General features: G+C 28.5%; 1 protein-coding gene across 1 annotated transcript; it reads right to left on the bottom strand.

The window, feature by feature from the left end:
• Positions 1-2,470: 2,470 nt before the first annotated feature.
• On the bottom strand, positions 2,471-23,388 carry ClpP (Caseinolytic protease proteolytic subunit). Its single transcript, XM_075359079.1, has 6 exons — positions 23,182-23,388; positions 18,975-19,136; positions 13,179-13,270; positions 9,011-9,203; positions 6,001-6,106; positions 2,471-2,785 (listed from the first exon to the last, which is right to left on the bottom strand). Exons 1-6 carry the CDS (start codon positions 23,227-23,229, stop codon positions 2,631-2,633), a joined length of 756 nt encoding a protein of 251 aa, XP_075215194.1. The 5' UTR covers positions 23,230-23,388; the 3' UTR covers positions 2,471-2,630.
• Between the last annotated feature and the right edge of the window lie 207 nt (positions 23,389-23,595).

Genomic DNA, 23,595 nt, shown 5'->3' on the forward strand with positions numbered 1-23,595 from the left:
CTAAATTTTATTTAGAAAATGTACCCTTACCACATTTGTCAGAAAAGTACTTATTTAATGGAAAAAGAACCAAATTATTTTTTGGTTATGTGAGAAATTTGTAATAACAAAAAAAAATTTGTTAAAAAATTAAAAAAAAAAAAAAAAAGTAAATTACACAACTTTAAAATAAAAATAAATAAAACTTAGATAACAATTTTTTATTAATGGAAAAAATACAGTAAATTATTTGAAAATCTTTCAAAATTGTCAATAAAATAACAGCTGATGTACAATACGCAACACTATATTAGTGTTTAAATTATTCCATACGGCACATTAAGTATACTGGGTACAGTGAACTGTGCTGTCATTAGTGAAGGTTTTCTGTGAATTTTAGTTTGAACATAATCGGTTTGCCATTGAAGTAATGCCATACTTATTTACAACCGAAGAATATGCTGCTGCATATGCTAGACAGCTGCTGCAGTAGAATATGAAATACATTTTCCAAATCGATGGATATCAGATCCCAAAACAATTAACGTGACTTTTTGCAATCTTTAGGAAACAGTTTCACTACCAAGTATCATACCGGCGATCAAGTATCATGTGATCTGTCCAACACGATGCTGTTATTGATGAAATTATCGATGCAGTTCAGCGCAGTCCAAGTATCAGTACATATGTCTTTGTGCAGATTAGCATTTCACATTTGATGGTTTGGAGAACACTTAAACAAAACAAGTTGTATCCTTATCACAAACGGCCAGTTCAACATCTACACCCTGGAGACAGTCCACTTTGTTTGGAATTTTGCAACTGGTAGAATACAAATCGACAACTCTGCAAGTATATTATGTTTACCAATGTGGCAAATTTCACTAGAGACGATGTCAACACAACTTACGCAATGAGCATACCTGGTCAAAAGTAATTCTCATGAAGCTGTAGAAGGTAATTTTAAACACTAATTTAGCTTCAATGCAAGAAGGCCCACAGCCTTCTTCACTATCAGCTGTTTGGACCATTACCTGGTCACTTAAATGTTAAGGTCTACTTGCAATCTCTTGAAGAATAATTGCTGCAGCTGTTTGAAGATGTTCCTCTAGTGCTGAGATGCAAGGTATAGTCCCAGCATGATGGCACGTCTCCCCAGTTCTCTTATATCATTTCCACTCTCTTAAATCATCATTTTCCTGAGAAATGGATCAGTCATGGAGGTCCACATTCCTGGCCACCAAGATCGTCTGATCTAACACCTTTAGGTTTTTACATCTGGGGATGGATGAAAAATATTGTACAGAAAACAAAAATATATTCTTGTGAGGAATTATCTGCATTATGAATGTGGCTAAGCAACAAGGAAAGCTTTGAAGAATTAAAAAGAGTAACAAAAGCAGTACACAAGCATACCAAGAAATGTGTTGAAAATGGTGGGCTTATATTTGAACATTTATTATAAACCGGTACGTATAACTCACTTTAGTCTAGTATAGTTTCTAAATAAAATCTGAATTTCTCTCACTATTCTTAGTGTAATTAAACTTATCCTACATCATTTTGTTTAGAATTAAATTCTCTAAAAGTTTTGTTTAAAAATGCTATCCGTGTTTATTACTCATTTTTTACACGTCAATCATAAAAAACTGGGTTTTTACCTCATATTTCTCAAAAACTACTGCAGACATTGTGTCCTAAGACCTATTTTATTTGATTTTCTGTTCAAAAACCATAAGAAATCACTAATTCTGCCCGTTAATTAACATCCTAAAAATTTTAGTACAACCTCATTTCATCGGAGTAGCTGAACCCCAGAGAAATCTTTGATTAGTCATAACTCACAAATGACACATTTTAGAACGTATTTTTATGAACTTTCTCAAATTCCTCAGAGAACTTTGTGATACACAACTTGAATATTCGAATCTATTTAATTTATACTCCTATATTGACCTTATATTTCTTGTATTATGTAATGTACTGGGCTACAGAGGTACAAAAAAAAACTTAATAAATTACATTTTGTAACATTATTGACACTTAAATTAATGTAAATAATCCACTTTTATCACTCTCTAATTAGAAACACAATTTATCTAGACTGATGCTCAAAGAATTAGAAAATAATATATTTTGAATTATTTTATTTTATCTTCTAACTATGCTGTTTCACTCCTTGTGTCTTCAATAATTAGTTTTTCAAGTTTAGTTGCTTCAGGAAAATTTGAAAAACTAATTATTGAGCAGTTAAGTTAATAGCTAAACCTTCTGCGTATCAAGTGACTAAATATACCTTACTGATAAACCTCTGAAAAATATTAAATCCTTAAAGAATGTCTATTTATTTTAGTTACTAAAATCAATATTAAGGAATTTATAAATATTCATTTACAAAGAAATATCAACAATAAAAGAATTAATAGATATATATATATATATATATATATCAATTGAAATTTTATTTAAAAAAATAGATATATATAATATTATAAATTTGCATTTATTTTATATGTAAGAAAAATTAACTATAAATTATCACAATTTTTTAAATAAACCAATATTATAACATAATCAAAAATCTAAAAGGAGCAACACTGATTTTTTTTAATATTAAAAAAACAAATTTACAAATACAAATTTTTAATAAATTATGTAGTTTTAGCTGCTGCTGCAGCCTTCTTCGCAGATTCTTCCTCTTCGAGTTTATCAGAAATTTTAGGAGGATGATCCAATATTTTATCGATTAATCCAAATTCTTTAGCATCTTGAGGCGACATAAATTTATCTCTTTCTATTATTGATTCTGCAAAAACAATTTTTTATTTTTATAAAAATACAAATTTTAAAAACTTATAAAATGTAATGTAAAAATAATGTCAATTTAATTTATTAAAATACAAACAAATTTTAGAAAGAAATTGTTTTGAAAAGTGAAAAAATAAAAACAATTATCAGTCATTGAAAATACTAAACATTATTAAAAAAATTTGAAATTGTGTATATTAATATTAATTGTATAAAACAATAATTGTATATAATAAAACAAAGAATTATTACTATTTTTTTAATATTCAGTTAATAATTTACATATACAATAAATTTCATTTGTAATGCACACATAAAATACAACTTTATCCACTTTCATTGTATGTATGTTAACTACTATAACCGCAACAGTTCTAGCATATAACACATCAGTTATTCCACAAATGACACAGCCAAAAAAAGCATCCCACATTATACATATTAGTAGACTATGCTGTGAACTAGTTTCCTAATGTCTTCTTCACTGAACCAATGCACTATTGTATATCATTGTCAAACCAAAATTTTGGTGATATTTAGTCCTGCAAGTGACACCAACTACAGGAATTGACTATACAATAAACATCATTAATTTCTGAGAGGCGTATTCTGATTTAGTAACACTTGCTGCTACTTGTGCAAACTGTACCTCAAGATACTTTACATACCTCATGGCCACAAAAAAGACTAAAACAAGGTTCAGAACACAAATTAATACCCTTTTTGTGAGAAATGGCATTTTCCTTTCAATACAGAGATTTTAATTAATCTAAAGCGTAGTCAACGATACTAAATTTGTAAAACTGATATCATTAAAAATTATTTTAGAGAAATATAACAAAATTTTTATTCTAATTTATCTTTTTATACAATCCCTGTTCAGTATTACACCTCAATTAAGTAAAACATTAAATATCCAGGCATAAATCATCAGTTATTTTGATAGTTTCAGATTCCATTCAAGATCAAACTTAAGTGATTAGCAGTTAAACTGTACTTGATACCTAGTTTATGCACTTGCATACTGTACCTACGTGCAATTACAGCTTATATGATGTTAAATTTAACAACATATATCAACTACATATAATACTGCTGATTGCCACCTCTGTAGCATATTGTAAAACTGTGACATTGTAAAATTGTACCCAATGCAGCTAATACTCTCTATTAATTTTTTTTATAGATTTATGAATTACATTCTGTTTTAAACCTATAAATGTTACACTTATTCATACCAGTATAATTATAAACATATAAATTCTAAGCATTAGAATAAATTTATGTAGATACATCTTCATAGAATGATAAAAGTTAAAAGGGAAACTAAACTATAAATTGTTAACTATCAATCTTAACAATCAATTCACTAAAAAAAAAAGTACAATAATTTTTTGTATAAAAATGTTTTATTTGTGACTGTGAGATCGTGCTTTTAAAGATTCAAAAATTGCATTACTGGTTAATATCTGCTACTGATATTATTAATTCCAGATTTATTTGTAAACTTTATTGGGGCAATAGAAAGGAAGAAGGAGGGTTGTTTGTAAAAAATGAAATAACAAGCTTGGTTTTGTTGGTTACAGGATAAAGTTGCAAGGAAAGTGGAAGAAAGAGAGTTTTGTACTTCAAGAACTGTAATGATATGGCTAAACAATATACTTATGCCCCACAAGAAGTTCCTTAACACTTTCTTCACCCATCAATGGTAAAATTGTATTTATGGTATAAATTTTATGAAAGAGATGTTTCAAACCAATAACCCTGAACCGCACTTTTCATTATAAAATTAAGTAAAAATACATAAAATATTTTTATAAATTAGGCAATAGCAACTGAAACTTACTTAATACATCGTTGTTAGAATTAGATGAAACACTATGTTTACTCCTGAATAGGTTATTATTTACTTCGATGAGAAAGTGTTAAATTTGATTGACTGTGTCTTTTTAATAATCCCACTACTTTTACTTTTCAACAAGTTAACTGTGTAATGCACAAAATATTTATGAATTATGCATTTGCTGTTATTTTATAGTAAGAATACTAAAAACAGAGACAAGAATAAACGTACTTCGTATGTTGGAAAGAGAAAATAAGAACTTTTATTTTTTCTTGCTATCTTATCTTAGCAACCTTATTTATATGCACAATTTAAGTTTATTAAGACTTTTAAAACTCTTCTTAATAGAAGCATTTGTTTCCTCACTTACCACCCACCATATGTCATCTTATTACTGCTAACCTAGTTGATTTTTGGGCTACAATACTTATTTTTAGATAATTTACTAAGCTTATTCCACAAATTTCTGCATATTGTATATTTCATTTTTTAAATTAGTATTCAAAGGTTACAATTCATGCTTTGTGTTTAATAAACTGCTGTATTTTATCTTACTATAAGATAAAATACAGCAGTTGATTGCACAAATAAACACAAATTTAGCAGAGAATGAGATGGGATGCACTTATTTACAGAAAAATTATAATTCAATGGCTGATTGGATTGCTTTGCCTTATGTTTATTATAAACTAGCTGGCTGAACGTTAGTGATTTGTGGGTTACAACTGATTCCGGCTTCAATATATTAATATCGGTATCAATTGATTCCAACTGGTAATATCATAAAATAAATTTAAAATTTTAGGATATACAATTTTACAGAAGTTCCCCCCATAAAAAACCTGTCATAAAACAACATTTTTTTGTTTGTTTTTTATATTTCTTGAAGTCTCCAGATATCTAGTCCAGCTTTGCTAACTTGCTGCTCTCAGTCAGCTCTGTCTCTTTTACCATACCTTGTATTTACCTGTGGCTTGATACATCCCTGGATCAAGCCACATTTTTTTGTTTGTCAAAAAACAACATTTTTTTGTTTGTTTTTTATATTTCTTGAAGTCTCCAGATATCTAGTCCAGCTTTGCTAACTTGCTGCTCTCAGTCAGCTCTGTCTCTTTTACCATACCTTGTATTTACCTGTGGCTTGATACATCCCTGGATCGCATACGGTTTAATTCTTGAATATTTTTTCTTATGTAAGGCATTCTAATTTTATTATTTTAACAATTACTAAAGCGTTTTTTCAGTATTTGTCATTATTTTAATTACATAAAGTATATTATAACTATAAAATATACCATCATCAAAAATGGCAGAACTGTAAGAATCTTTTAGTGATAAAATTTAATAGTGCACATTTAAAAGAAACTTACCAATTTTTGAAAGGGGTTGACTGGTATGTTTTACATACAGATTATTAAGTTGCTTTTTAATCTTTATTATTTCCTCTGCTTGAATTTGAATATCAGTTGCTTGGCCCTTTAATAAGAAAAAAAAAATGATAAAACTTTTTTATTCACCAACAAAATAGTTTATTAATGTAAATAAAGATTAAATTTAGTATAAATAGTATAAGTTAAGTTGTAAATTTAGTATTTAGTGTAATGTTTAGTATAAATTTTACTATAAATGAATACATCTACATTATACTACTTATGTACTAATTTAAGTTATAAACATCAGGTACAACATTTTTAAAAACGCGAAACATCAGTTATAAACAAACTAATTAGCCTATTAATTATTCAGTTCTAGCAGGATCAATTTACTTTCTTTCTAAAACTTGACTGTATCATTGTGCTATTATTTCACTTGACAATGGTACTTAATGCAAACATACACAGAAAACATTTATAACATTTTAAATAATACTTAAAATAGTATACATTTTAGGGTTTTTTTATAAATTTTATAAAATAGAGTTATTTTAGAAATACATGACTGAAAGATGTAAAATTTTAGCTGTTACATGGTGCACAGTGATTTCATGTTAGGTGATAAAAATATGTAATAAACCAATATTATATTCATTGGCGACTGACATTTAATGGTTAGATAAAAAAGAGAATATTTAGGATATGATATTTTGAATGACACAAGTAAAAGCAGCAATAAAATTGGCAATAGTCAGATAGATGAAATGACAAACATCTAATGCAGAGGAAAGTTGTAATGGGTATGTTTAAAAAATGCATTTAATGAAGTGCTGTTGAAAACAAATATCCTACATAACATGCATAATTTAGCATTATGAGAAAAAAATATCAAGCTGTGATGAACATATAAAAAAAAAAGTTAATATTGGACAAAAATTTCATATTCTTTAAAATCTAAAAATTTTCAATAAATAAAATTCAGGATAATTATTACAAATTCATTGTAAATTAAATTATTTTTATTACACATTTATGTATTTTAAATAATGAAAAATAAGTAACAGTATATGTGAGACCATTTTCATACAGTGAAAATAGAGAACGAAACAAACATTGCGATTACAGAAAAATAAAATAATCATCAGCAGTTATGATGAAATTAATAAAAAATAACAATATAAAAAATTAAGAAAATAATAATCAAATAGAACAATACAAAAATTTTGTACTTATTACTAAACAAAAACTTAAAATTCAAAAAATAAAGTAACTTGCCATAAACAATCCACGTAGAAGACAAATGGTTGAGAGTTTAGAGATGTGGATTTTATTGGGAACTAAACATTCCCTTTTTTCCTGTTAATCATTTGCTTTTGTTTTCTTGCATGGTAAAATTACTGTTTTTAAAGAAGTCTGTTTTGAAGTAAAAACAGAACTGAAAAATATGAACTTAATTATTTATGCATAAAAACTACATTTATTTAATACTTTTCTATAGAGCTGTCATCACCTTCCAACATATTTTTCTTAATGTTTCACCATCTTCTTCATTTCCTCTTCAACCACTTCTGTCACCAGCAACTTAAACCATGAACACCATTATTCAATTTGTACTTTGTCAAACTTTATGATCGAAGCCATTGTTTAAGTTAAAGAAAAATAAAATAATTGCTGAGCTATATGGTGGATGATTGAAGATTTTCCTACAAAATTTTTTCAATTGCCTCACTGTCTGATTTCTTTATATGGCTGGACATTGTCATGGAAAAACAAAATTCTGCAGGATACTGTACTAGATTGTTTATTTTTTACATCTCTTCTAGCATTTTTTAATGTATGTATTAATTAGCATTCACAGTAGTTTCATGATGATTAAATTTAACAAGCAAGACACCTTTTGTTCCAAAAAAAAACAGTAGCAATAAGCTTCTTTAACGAACGTTCTTGTTTAAACTTCATTGGTCTAGGAGATGATAAGTGCTGCCATCACATTAATTGCAGTTTTGTCTCGATGTTCAGCAAGAAATCAGCTTTCATCTCCATTAACAATATGATCAAGCAATTCGTAACCTTCATTTTCATAATGCCACAAAAACTGATGCACTGCAACATGACATTTTTTCTTGTGTGTGTCATCAGTTAACATCTTTGGCATCCACCTGCCTCATAACTTTTTATAGCCCAATTTTTCAGTCAAAACTTCATACTATTAAGTCAAAGATGAGAAAACAACAAGACAATTGTTTAATGGTGAAGCATCAATTTCTCAAATTTTTTCATTAAGTTTTTCAATCAATTCATCTATCATCAACGGTCAACCACAACATTCTTTATTATGAACATTTATTCGTCTTTGAAATGCATGGTCTTACTGTAGCACTCATAGTACTCGGCCCATAAATGTCACAAATTTTCCTGTGAATTTCAGCCACAGAATTGTTTTTTGGTATTAAAGATCAGATTACAACTCATAATTTACATCTGGCAGGATCATAAACTACAGCACTCATTATAAATGGAAAAATGTAAACAACTAACAACAAAATAACTAAAATATTGTTGCTAACAGCAGACTGTTGATTGAAATAACTGAGCTACACAAGTGCCATCTGTTTACAACAAATATTGATGTGACAAATTCAAAACGGACCTTACTTTACGAACAAGCTTCATATTTTTTTTTTTGTTTAACAGAAGATGATTATATAACTGCCACACATTTCATTGTACAACAGCTTCTACTAAAATATTAACCAAGAACGGTTTTAGTGACTTTGACCAACTAACTGTTAAGAATAGGTCAATGTATTTAAATAACCTAAATATTCTAAAGTTTACTATTAAAGCTATTTACTTTGAGTGATTTAGTATAATCAGTTTTTAGATTAATTTTGTATGCTTTGTAATCTAATACACCTTATTCCATAATTTGTCATTAACCTATTGCCATTTGTCAAGAAATTATCACTGCATTAAATTTTAGATAACATTAAAAATAATTACGTACTGAAACTCCACCAGAAGGCTGGTGAATCATTATTCGAGCATTAGGCAATGAATGACGCATACCAGGAGCTCCAGCAGCCAAAATGAGACTAGCCATAGAACAAGCTTGTCCCACACACCATGTTGCTATTGGAGGCAACACGTATTGCATAGTGTCGTAAATTCCAAGACCAGCAGTCACACTACCACCTGGACTATAATATATAAATATTTTAATTTTCAGAACATGATATACTCATATATCTAAATACACAAATAATATACAGGTTCATAGCAAAACTGTTAAATTCCTAACCGAATCTCCTGCTTAAATTCCTAATTCCAATAAAATTCTACTTAAAAAACATTTATTGGCATATTTGTTTCTAAAGAAATTTCCACTCCAAAAAATCTATCAAAATCATTTATCAAAAGAACATTGAAACAAAATTATACTGGCTTTTAACTCTTTCACTGCAGGTCTAAATAATGTAAAGTTCCTTTTTTTTTAAACAAAGACTGTATTTAATTTTTGAAAGTAGACCATGTTAATGAATCCAATTTTTTCTTATAATCTTACCAGTTTCAGATATTAATTGCTTTTTCTTTTTTAATTAAAAATAATTTTGAATTAGAACCAGCAGAAAAGAAAGAGAATTTCATCTAATTATTAAGGAAACAAAATGTTAACTTTACATCAGTTTTTATATCATTTTTTTATATAGAATATCAGTTTTGTTATACAAAATATTATTTGAATATTATTTCTTATAACTATTATACAATAAATTTAGAGAAAAAATAAACACTAAAACAAATTCATATTTGTAAATTTCAAATGGTCTAAGAAGTATGTTACCATGCACACATTGACAATTAACATACAGACCATGGTTGCCTGAATACATATTATTGTCCTGGAAAGTATTCCCTGTTTTGCTTTAGAGCATGCAACACTATTTTTATCAACTTTTTGAAGAAAAATACACTTTTACTTTCTATTGTGTGGTGGGAGTGGAAGGAGAAAATGAATTCTCTTTCTATGTTGAGTACAAAGATACCATTCAATTAAATTGCAGTTTCCTTATATATAATTTATTTATTTAGAGGCTTAAGTGTGTATAAAAATCTCCAAAACTACTACATCAATTTCATTGAAATTTAGATATGCTGTAGTAGTGAATCTGAAGTTTGCATGTGAAAATTTGAAGATTGGTCGAGTCATTCTTGAGTTCCACTCAATTTAAGGTCAAAACATTTGAGTGTAGTAAGTTAGAAGTGTGGTTTGTTATGATACTGCAAGTTGGAATGTTGAAGTTTCTTTATTGCAGTATCTACTGTTAGCAATATTTTTTGTTATATTCAGGTAACATTGCCTATTTTGAGAATCTTGATGACTGAGTATGTTTGAGCAAGGCAAAAGGAAAAAAATAAAATAATGAAAAGTTGGTCTTCTTATGCAAAATTCAAAAAACCTTTTACAGTATGATAAAATGTAGATTTCATTTAAATGAAAACATAATCAAATAAATGATGCACATTAACAGTTTAAAGATTTTCTAAATCTCCATTTTCAATGAAATATCATTCCTAATAGCAAACAATCAACATAACTATAGAATCTTACAATGTCAGTAATCCACAGAAGTGAATTAAGAGCAATCTGTTGGATAACAAGAGAAATATACTGTACAAAACAAAGAGCTAAGCTAGTTGGCTTATAAAAGTTTTAGACAGAATCTTGTTCATCAGCTCAATTGGACTCTTATGGTAGTGAACAGGTTAATTTGTCACACCAGTTAAAAATTAATTTTAGTTTAACTGTTTGATTTAACTGATACCAAGAGGGATATGTATCTTCTTGTTGTTTTCATGTTCAAAGCTATTGATGGATGTTTTATCCAATAAAGTAAATCAAAGCGTATAATACTCATTTTCCTACGAATTTGTGTTCGTAAGGCTGACTAAGAATATATCAAAACATAATATGACATATTAGTTTTATAGATAAATTGAACTTATCACATTCAGTGGTATTTTTAAATCATATTCAATAGTTGAACTTTTAGATGATTTCTAACCTTTATTAGATTATTTGAAGGATTACTGATCTCAATATTTTCTTGTAATTGGTCATTTTCTCTTTATTATATGAGAGGTTGAAATGTAGTACACAGTCGCTGAAACAAATATGGCATAAAAAAAAATGTTTAATTTGCTATAAAAACTTACGTTTTCGTTTATTACAGCAATACATTTCTCCCAAAGATGAACAGCAGTCTTCTCATTCAATAGAATGCTGACAGTCTTAATGCAGTCTTTTCTTAATCCGTGCCTCATTGTGCCCCTTGTTCATCGTCTATGATTAAATGAATTGCTTTACATGCCTATCTAATTAAAAAAAAAGGTGAAAATCACAGGACACTGAATCTCTCATATGAGTATCACGAGTATGGAATACATTCAAATTTCAACTTCAAAAGAGCCTCAGCAGTTGCACGTGATGTGTGTAATCCAGCAATATCATGTTGCAAAATTATCGGCCCATATAATTCACAGCCAACCAGGCTTCCAAGTAGTCAGTCACATACACATATTTGGAATCACAGAAAAATTTTCTTTCAGAGGGGTTATGTTTTGAATAATTTTGACTGAGGCAAAATATAGTGCCAGTATTTTTCTACTCTGCTATTTTTCTACTGGACTATAATGATCACCCAAGTATCAACTCCTGTCACGATACTTAACAGAAAATCATCTCCCTCATCATGATAATGTTTCAGAAGTTGTTTAAAATATTCCTTTTATTGTTTGTCCTTTTCTGTAATTTTGTGGGGCAGCCACCACGAATAGATGTTACGATTGCCAATTGTGAAATAATGTGTCCAATTTATTCTTTGATTATGTCTTTCTAGGTGATAATGCTCAGCCATTTTGAATTGAATCACCCACCTCTTTTTGGTTCTTGACATCACTCACAGAAATAAACCAATTCAAAATTGGGGTGAACAAACCAATATGAGATTCATCCTCAATTTCTGCTTTACGAGCTTCTGATGAAATTTTATTGCCCACCTGCTCACAGAACTTTGATTATAGTTGCATCATAAACAGTTTTTAGACGACGAATATTATTGTTTAACATAATTGAGGACTGGTAAAAGAGAATAATTTAATTATAGAACACAATTTCAATTAAATAATAAAAATGTCTTTCATGTACAGAGTCTATAAAAACAAGCATCCAATATTTTGATAGTGTGTTCTTAACATTAATATACAACAAAAAGTTCCTAGAAGCTTGGGTTTGTTTACAATTTTTTACCTATCATTTTGTGTTTTTTAAATAGAAATCTTTAACCCCAGATCAGATTAAGTTGTTTTAATGAGATTTGGCATATCAGGTTTAATGACATTCATAACAAAATAATGTAGACTATCAGTTGAACATAACTACATCAAAGTAAGAATAATACAGCAGTTGTTACCATTAAAAAAAGTATATGATGGATGTTAATAATGAATTATTCAAGTAGATCCCACAAAAATTTCCTACAGGACTCAAAAATAGAGATAATTTTTAATTTGATCTTCTTCTAATTATGCCACTGATACAAATACATCAATATTTACAACACAGTTATTTTTAGATGTTATATCCATTTACATATTATATTTTTTTTTTTTATTCATTTAAGTTCAATGCCCAAAAACAGTTCTGTCTTTTTTTAATAGGAAGATGAGAAATGAATCTTAAGGCATGTAAGAGATGCCACTTCCGACCAGAATTCTAACTTAAAACAATCTTCTACATAGAAGACAGAGACAGCAGCATTCTACACATGTTGAATATTATATGACCGCAACTGAACAGAATAGACTGCAACAAATTTATAAGGTTGATACACATTTATTTCAAACACCTGAAGAAGTATAGATGCTATCATTTTATCTAAGACAGAATGGAATGTACCTATTAAAGAGCCTCCTTCAGTATAAAATTTTTTCAGTATAAAATAATAAAAACTTTGATCTTTCATTAGCGTGCTAACTTAAATAACAAGCACTTAAGTATATCATTACGAACAGTAAAATAAGTACAATTTGAAAGCTGTAACAAAAATGTATTATAATAATTTTTAAAATACAAACAGCATAAAAAATTAAGCTTAGTGCTAAAAATAACTAACCTGTTAATATACATATGAATAGGTTTCTTGCTACTTTCTGACTGCAAAAACAATAACTGCGCAACGACTAATGAACACAGTTCATCATTAACCTTGTACAAAAATAGAATTAACATTTAATAACAAGGTACTTTTAAGAATAATAACAATAATACAAGGGATGTTCAATAATTAAGGAGACAAATTGATGTAGAGAAAAAACAAATTATTTGATGACAATAAACATTTTGAGGGTCACGTGGGCAAACCTTGGGAACACATTTAATCAGCTGTTCAATCATAATTAATCTAAACATAACCTCTTTTGTTAATTTTAGAATGTCAGTCCGCTTAAAATGTGTACGCCGGAAGAGCAACATTCAGTGATAAGATTTTTGCTATCAGAAGGTGTGAAACTGGGGGAAATTTACTCCAGAATGTTGAAACAGTATAATGAATCGTGTTAACCACAGTAACGTGTATAAGTGGGTGGTACAGTTTAATTCAAACAGAGCAAGTGTGACTGATCTCCATCGCTCTGGAAGACCAGTTGAAATTTTTTACTACCGTTCTGCAAAATCACATAAATGATCTTATTCATGAAGACAGACGAGTCAAAGTTACCAAATTGTTAGTTTGTGTAATATTAGTGTTGGAACCACGTATTCAATCATTTGTGATTTGTTGAATTATCGCAAAACATGTTCAAGATGGATTTCAATACAGTTGTCTATGGTAGAACCATAGACAACATTTACATTTGCTCTGAATGAACCTTTTATCAGACTTACTACACTCTAGCCAAGAGTAATAACAAGGATGCTAACTGTCTGGGGTGGAGATGAACGACTGATAGTTACAGATTCCATTGTTTTGAATTTTTTTGAGAGTAGTAGTACACAAGTTTACAAAATTTTGAACTCTAAACAAATTGTATAGAGATATTTAGTTATTTCCAAAATCTAAACCACATATAGAAATTAAATCACTACAAGACCTTCCACAATAACAGACTAGAAAATAAATTATTAAATACTCATTTAATCAATAATGCAATCTTACTTTTATTAAACCTGGCTGAAAATTAACATCTGTTACTTTTCAAAATATAACAGTGTTAGATTTTGTGAAAACTTTATTTAAGCAAATTTGTTAAGTTTAACCTAAATATGAATATTTTTAGAAAAATGTTTGTGAGTAATTTATTCCTCACCTCTAAAAAGTAAGTATTGTTTTTTGGTTCTTAATTCTTGTTTGTACCTTTTTTTTAATATAATTTAAAGGGCAATTAAAATTAAAGTATCTTTAGCACCTATATTATATTCCAGATCCAAATTACGAAGCAATTGTTTTCATTACTTTCATAAAAGTTTTACTTTATATTTTCAATATTTTTAAACAATTTTAATTTAAATTAATCTGTTTTGGGATCACTTTATAAATAAATTTTTCCTAAATTTTCCCAAAGTATAAGAAGTACGTAACATCAAAATTTTTTTTTTTAAATTTGGGAATATTGATGCTTAAATTTTATTTTGGTAATCATGAACTGACCAGTGTAGCCGGGAAAATCATGCAATACTTAGCCAGATTTTTCTCTGTTGATGTTTCATATCTAAATAAAAATGAACTTCTAACTTAACACTTCAGAAGGCTCTGTTTCAAGCCTAAACTCAATTTTACTGTATAACATCTGTTTATATTACATTTTTCCTTAGATATTAATTTCTATTCATGTTTTTAATTTGCTTTCACTTTTAGAGTCTAAGTATATGTATTGTTTTATTAGTTTAATTCTTGTGAAATCATCTCTTAAATAACTTGCTTTCATTCCCCAAAAAAAGTTAAATTTTTTTACTGTGTAAAATGGTGACCAGGTGGAACCTTATTCAGTTAATTTTCTTTTCTTATATGTTGATCCCTTCATCTTTTTCTAGAACAATTTCTATCATATTTTTTACCTTACAATAGATGGCACTCTTACCTTACTATGTCTCTCCCTAGGTCAAACAGTCACTCTATAATTATTTTCATTACAGTTTTCTGATTCAGGTGCAATACTTCAATTAATCCTCTTTCTTTCCAGATTAACCTTAAAGCTTCTTAATATTTCCATTAGTTTATTCCGTTTGTCATACAACTTTCCTAATATTTCCATTTTACACAGTCAAAAGCATTTTTTATATCATAAAATGTACATTTATTCCTCTACTTCTCTCTTTATACATCTGACCAGCACCACCTCATGCTTATTAGCCTAATGATATCCTTGTTTCTTTCCGTTTTTGAACCAATAAACAATTTGCCAATTTTTCTGTAATTATTTTTTAGAATGCAAAATTATTTTTATTTTATCTTGACAATCTAAATACATCATTTTTTGGGTTAGCTGAGGTCATTTTAAGAGATTTTTTTGGGCAACATTATACAGTTTATTAAGTGATTATCCTTCTTTATTAAGTGATTTAATCACTTACTTTGGCAATTTATCCATTGCCAAAGTTTTTCCATTCTTCATATCTTTTGTGGTTTATATAACTTCCCTTTTTGGGATTGTTACACCTACTTCATGTTATATTTCATCCTGACATTCTATGGTAAGATAAGATGGTAAGCAGGACTTTCTACTACTGTTACAGTTCCTCCAGGCATTCTCCTTTCAGCTTTTAAATATTTTTTCTCTTCATATAACAGTTTATCATTTGTACTGACAGTTTCTTCAGTGAATGAACTCTACCTTTATTTATCTAATACTAGTGTTTCTATTCTTTTATTACAAACTCGATAAACCTTTCCCTCTTTCCATTCTGTGTGCTCAACCCTTACTATCCTATACTTGTTCTTTTTATCCAACCCTAGCACAGCAATCCAAGCCCCCAATTAAAATTTTACAACAAAAAATAAAACAAAAACTTCCATCTTTTATTATCTCTTATCTGTTCATTTTTTCTTGAAATTGCATCCTCTTCATATGCCTACAATTTGGTAAATGAAAGAATGCACCTGAACTTAGACTGTAATAGTTGCTCATTAAACCATTGCAAAAAAAAATGCAATATATTCACAAATTATTTGTACCAAAGTGTACATTAGTAAACAGATTTATGTAAAAAGAATTATATCTACATTACACAAAACATTGCAAATTTTAGATTTATATTTAATTAAAAGCAAATTAAATAGATTATGCGATCTAATTAATAGTGCTAAAGTAACATTACTTTATTATAATAAAGTAATCTTGAATTTTAACAAGATGATTTTACAAGTGTGTGAAAGGATGTTAAAAATAAAATTATTACTAATATTTTCATCAATCTCAATTCAATGAATGAAATGAAGGCGCTGATGTGTTTGTAGGAATGCAAACAGATACACATCTGTATCCAAAAAGTGGATTAAATCTGCTTTGTATCTTTTTTTTTTTTTTTTTTTTTTTTTTTTACAGTGGCACAGCAAAAGAAAAGAAACTGCTGGCAAAGGAATAAGAAGAATTGGAAGTTGATTAAAAATAAATAAGCAAGGACAATGAAAACAAAAAATGAACTGCTGCATCAACCATCAAAAGCAATATTTAGGAAATAGAAGTAATGTATATTGTACCTACAGGGTGAGCAACATAAAATCGAATCCATAACGTAACCGCTGCAAAATCGGTATAGATTACGTTAGAATATAATTTTATGAATGATACGGATAGATTAATAAGAAAAACAAAAAACCATAATTTAAATGTTGCATTTATTTACCTTATTGTTACAAAAGATGTTCAAAATGACCACCCCAGTCATCGATATACTTTTGTGCTTGACTGACCATATTGAGTCATCTGATGCAAAGCGTTGCCAATTGCATTGATTTCTTGTTGAATATTCACCTTCAATTCATCTTCTGTGAATTAACATGGCTGGATAAATGAAACTGTGGCTCATCTGACATGAAATACGACATTGGGTCTACCTGTCCACCAGCAATGTTTTCAAGAAGCCAGTTGCAAAAATCAAGTTGTTTCAGTTTGTCTGTCTCCTTCAGTTGTAACGCGGCATGGTTTCAATTTTAATTCATGAAGAATTTTATGACAAGATGTGTATTTAACAACAGATTGTTGGGATAACTTGCATAGTGATTTTTTTCGATTGGCAGTAATTCTCCTTTCAATATCGGTAATGGCCTGTGGAGTCCTAATGGAAGGTTGCCTATTTTGTTTTGCAATTAAAACTGAACCTGCTGAATGCCTTTTTTAACTAAGTAATGTATGCTACTCTTGGCTGGGATACAGACATTCGGAAATTTTTCTATGAATACTTGGCGTGATTCTTCAAATGATCCAGAACGAACGTAGGCCTCAACTGTAGCTATCCTCTCCTGGACTGAGTAATTCATTTTACACAAACACAATACTGCACTGCAACAAAACATATACTGCACAGACATGTAACCACCTGACAAACAGCAGCAACAATCAGTAGTAACATATACATCCACTAGTCGTGCTAGTTGTGCGAGAGTCTTTCATAAATAGTGTTGGGTAGCGATTTCATTATGGGCTGTTTTATGTTGCTCACTCTGTAGTACCTAGTGTTCATTGTAATTAATTAATATTAATTTTCAAGAAGAATTGCTGATAATTTTTCTGAAATACATACTTTCTTTTATTAACCATTATTATTATACATAATGTGTTATGTATAACAATAAAAATGACAAAAAAACACTAAAATGTTAGGAATAATGCTTTTCTGATTTTTTTATTTTATTTCTTGGTACATTTTTAAAGCCATTCTTATTTTCTCCAAACTGTTTTAATTATATTTTTATGTTAAAAAAAATACACAAGTCTATAAAAAAAAACTGCTCTACATAAAAAAGTGGTCGTTCACACAAATACAAAGGTGCGAAATCTGCATCTTAATAACAATTTTTAAACAATGCAGAAAAACAATATAAATATCATTTAGAATGTATGAAAATAGTTAGGACAAAAATTTCTACAAGACCAATACAGAAAGTTCTTCTAAAAATAAATTATTCAAAATCAGTCTATTTGGTAATATAGATTGCAATTATATTACTATACCCTTTCTTATAGTACTGAAAGACTGTACTTTCAGTTCAATCTTTAATAAATGTGGTACAGTAGACTATTCTGCAAAGAAAGTAATAAACTCTTAACAGATTAAAAGATCCTTTCCCAAAATCTAATCACATTTAATCCCATAATCAAAGTTTTGTTTATCCAAATTTTTTAACAAATTCCTGAATTTTAAATTAGTAAGGTTTTAATGAGTCTGCCCTGATATTATTATTTTACTGAAAGCTTAATGCTTTCATAAATTTAAATAAACAATTTTCCCTTTGAGATATAGCAGTGTATACATGCACTATTTCATATCAGAAAATGATATATTGATTTGTACTTTTATATAATTTGTTCTGAACTGCTGTAGTGCGTTTAAAGCATTTGAGTTATTAGTGGCACACATATGATTTGAATTTTCTCAAAGTAATGCTATTATACAAAACAGTAACTGTCAGTGAAGGTGTCAGTGTCACAGGGCTGAGTGAGTCTGCGTTTTGGTGGATTGACATGCTGAATCACATCAGCATATTCATCGAAATAAAGAATGCAACGGGAAATCACTTTATAAAAACTACTAGGGAAAGTAAAATATTTAGTTATTTACACAGTGAACATATATAAATGACTTTTATTTATTAAATAAATTACATTTATTCAAAGCATTTTAAATTAAAAAAAATATATATATATAATTTATTTATTTATTATAAATTCTTTATTTTCAAGATATTACTCACATTTCCCATTAAACAAATGATTCTTTCTTTTAAAAGTCTTGAGTAGATATCATACGCACGCTCTCCTCTACCTGTTTGCTCCACTACAATAGGAACTAATGGTAAATTTATTTGTAAACCATTGTGAAACTGATGCCTGCAAGTGCATTTTAGAAAAGCATTCTGAAAAAATATACAAACATAAATGAGAAGAACTTACATTTACTGAACATATGACAAAACATGATAACACTCTGAACAATATTAAATATTTGATTTGGTAATTCTGAGCAATTATAACCCCAACCTCAATTTCTCCCATACTGCAATATGTTATATTATAGGGTCAAAATGAAGAGAAAACAAGAGAAAAAATTTGCCAGAACGTTCGTAGATAAAATGAATGAGCTGCTGAAGAAAATGAAAAAGGCAATTGCTCAGAGTTATCTCCTAAACTATCTATTCTATTTACAACAGATTAAAAACTGGGTTACTTACATTAAAGATCGTCAAGAGCAGTATCAGAATCAGTATCTGATGATGTGCTATACTGAGCATATGGACTTTCGTCATTGTAAACCATAAACTACAGCACAAAACATATATGTATGCGTTCTTTGTAAACTGAATACTACCGCTTAAACATAAACTCTGCCAAATGTCCAATTAGGTGGTGCTTCATGTTAACAAATCTAGGTATTTTCCTCCGTAACTTCATGCCACAACTGTTCATGCACCTGTATCCAGGTCAATGAAATTGTAACTGTGATTAACAGTCAAATGATTAAAACCTTCAAACTGAAGACAGTTGTACTTCCACCAGCAGTCACTTATTATGGTTGTACCTGGCAAAATGTATTTCTTTACTATAGACAACAAAGTCTCGTGGCCTCAAATTTGGACAGGAACTAAAAAACATTTCTTCGTGTCAAGCTCCACTCCACCGAACACCCAACTCCCTTTAATATTCAGTTTCCACGACTTTACCAATTCTTCCAATTGTTTGCGACTGTTCACAAATTACAACCGAACATAATTCTCTCAAATAACTTCACCAGTCAATAACTGTGTGGTGGGACAAGTCTAACTCATTAAGCACCATAGTATTTCTAGGATGTAAAAGTAAACACCAATAAGCCACAAAGAGAGAAATAGTTTTTTAATTAGATTGTAGTTTTCAAAATAAGTGAATTTATTTTGCAATACAAATTTATCACATTTAACTTTTATCTTCTTCCTTTTCTGTTGGTTTTTCCTACCCGATTGTAACATCGAAAGCCACCTGTATTTTTGTCTAAAGTCATAGAGTGCCCACAATCTGGACACGTTTTAGAACATGGCAGAATATTGTGATCAAACGAACCTTTTCCAATTTCTCTTTGTCTTCAGACAAAATAATAAAACTAGTTATACAGTTCTCACAACCAGCACAAAGAAAAGGATTCACATCAGTAGGTGATTATCACTAGACAGACTGATTACAGCGTCTCTCATTATCTCATAACCGAACATGGTCATTCCCCTTTTCGTTACCTTCAACTACTAATTCACGTTATCTACGAATGTTCTGGCAAATGTTTCCTCTTCATGTTGACCTCTATCATAAACATATTGCAATATGGTAAAAATTGAGGTTGGGGGAATAATTGCACGGAATTACCTATGATTTAATTTCCATATAATGAAATTTACTCTTATGCTAACAAATACTTTAGTGAGACAGAGCTGATACTCAGCTCTGAAAGAGTTTTTAGTGAAATATTCTATTAATTTCAATTGTCTTTTAATATTAATTAAAAAAAATATAAATAATTTAAGTGAATTAAGAGTGCTTAATATTCTAAATTAATGACCAAAATCAAGTGGCTAGTTTTGAGCTTATACAAACATTGAAAAAAAGGATTATATAAAATAAGGTTATGCATTTTAAAATGAATGTATTGGAAAATATTATAAATTATATTACATTATATTAACAAGTAATTGTTAAATCCTTAAATCCATATGGTGTATTTGATTTTTCAAAATATTGATTGAGCAAATATAACTGATCAAATATACTAACCTACCATACAATAATATAACACGATAAAAGATTCTTTTCTCAGTATCCTATCTTCCAGAAATCTTTATTATTCAGCATTTTACAAAGCCCTTAACCAGGCTTTATCAAAATGCCTGCATTTTGATAATCTTACAAAATAATGAAGTTACACTTTCCTTTAATTAGGAAGCAAAGATTTGCTTTTTTAGTTGCTCTAACTGCATAACAAAAGAGACAAATCATTTAGAATTCAAACACACTCATCAACATTTGTATTTGTTCTTATGATGGACAGAATAAAACATTATGTAATCAAATTTTAAGTAACAAGAAAACTGCAACAGATTTCAAAATAACTGAATACTAAAATACATTTAATTATTATTTATTCTTTTAAATGATTAATTCATCAAATAAGTATAAAAGCTTTTGTTGGTGAAAATGTAATGGAAGTTTCATAGTGTAATGAAATTACACTTACAATAATCAATGATGTTGAAAAATGAATGTTGCAACAGGTAAAGAATCCTAAGCCTAAGGATTTGAATCCAGAATGTTGGCTAAAACTAGTGAATAAGACTAAATTGAGAATATATCCCCAGTATAGATTCTAATGACAATCAAATAAACTGGTGTCTGGAAAGCTAAGGAATGAGACTTCTTCCTTGATTAGTCATTTTTAGCTAATTTGCACATACTTATATGAATTGAAGTTAATAAAAAAAAGGTACTTTTTTGTTACTGCATGCCACTTTTTTTATGCAAATCTTTGTCAAAAAACAAAATATTAAATGTATTATTACAAGGTAATAAACAAAAAATATGTTTGTTAGCGAGCATAGATCATGTTGACTCCATGGTACTAACGTAACCTGTGCTCGCTTCGCTTGCTAACCTCATCTAATTAGTATTAAATATGCATATTAAAAACACTTTGTTAATAGCATAACCTTATTTTGAGTTTATATTATGGTATTTATGAATTTATACTCTATTTATGAGGTGTTTATTGTTATTTTGTAATTTTTATTTTTCATTAAAAAATGTTCTTTTTCCACCTTTAAATTTTATTCTTCATTTTCTCAAGAAATCTGGTAAATTAACATAAAAAAAAGTGGCTGTGAGATAAACAAGTACTAAAAAACAAAATCACTCTATTCATTAAGATCAACTTAGATATTTAAGGTAAGAGATACCAACAAGAAGAGTGACTCATTCTAAATTAAAGTAATAAATTTTGTTTAAAGTAGAACAAAATGATAATGGCAAATTTTATTATAACAAGTGTGAAACTGATGCCTGCAAGTGCATTTTAAAAATTATTCTGAAAAAAATATACAAACATAAATCAGAAGAATGTACATTCATTGAATATATGATAAAGCATGCCACCACTGGACAATTATTAAATACCAAAAGATTTGAATTAAATTTCCATACAATGTAACACTACCAACCTGTAGGCTATATATATTTATATATTTAGGCTATATATATATATATATTTATAAAAACCAAAATACTTCTCTAAGTTTCACTATATTTTCTCCAATGAATTTGGAATCAGGTCATGGTACAATATTGTAGACTGCTAAACAGTTCTAGTATTACAGGTCTGAAAACTTTAAATTTAATTTTTTCATTTTAAAACCAAATGCTGACAACGAACAAAAATTACCAAGTATTAAATAGCTGATAATTTATTTACAGAAATTGTGGTCTTGTAACCGACATTGATTCCTTGAAAATTGACGATGAAAGGACTACTGTTGTAATCTCATAGAAGATTACAAATTACATAGATAAACAAAAATAATCATATAAATACAGAGTAAAACTCGTTTATAGTTAAAATACACAATTGAGAGAACAAAATTCATTAATAAAAACCGTACTTACACAAGTAAAAAGCATAAATTCTAATGTGAAAACAAGATACTCACAAAAATGTTTTGCACAACATTTTTACTTAAAAATTATACTTCATACTTTAAAAAAATGTAACTGTATGGCACAGCTTTTTCTCTGTAATCCCAAAATGAACAAAAATACATTTAAATAAAGGATAATGTAATATACATAAAAACATAACCTATAAAAAACAGAATGAGGTTACGATAGCCAAATAATTTTGAATTAATAAAAGTTAATCTCACTGATGAGAATACAAACAGTTATAGTTACCGTAATTTTCCCTAATTGTGAATAACATTTTAATGTTGAATTAAGCATATTATGAATAACAAAAAATAGAAGCAACCTCACACACGTCTATAATTTAACAATAATACACCCTACCACTGAATTACCAATCTTATTCGTTTTTGCTTTTTTTTTATAATTATCTTCTCTTAATATGGTGCTGGTAACCATTATTAATTATAACTTTAATCATTTCTCTTTCTTATGTTTTTATTTTATTACCATATATAAATATTTAAAAAACGAATTTAAAACTGAGAATACTTAGATCTTCATTACGGTTACGTAAGTTATTTAAATTTTAAAAATCAATAAATATAAACCCGGAAACAGGGTGAGAACAAATTAGTAAAATCGAATAGAAATATTTAAAAAAAAAAACAATTTCTTTGTTTA

This window comes from Lycorma delicatula, chromosome 3 (assembly GCF_047948215.1).
Source record: "Lycorma delicatula isolate Av1 chromosome 3, ASM4794821v1, whole genome shotgun sequence".
Taxonomy (NCBI): Eukaryota; Metazoa; Arthropoda; class Insecta; order Hemiptera; family Fulgoridae; genus Lycorma; species Lycorma delicatula.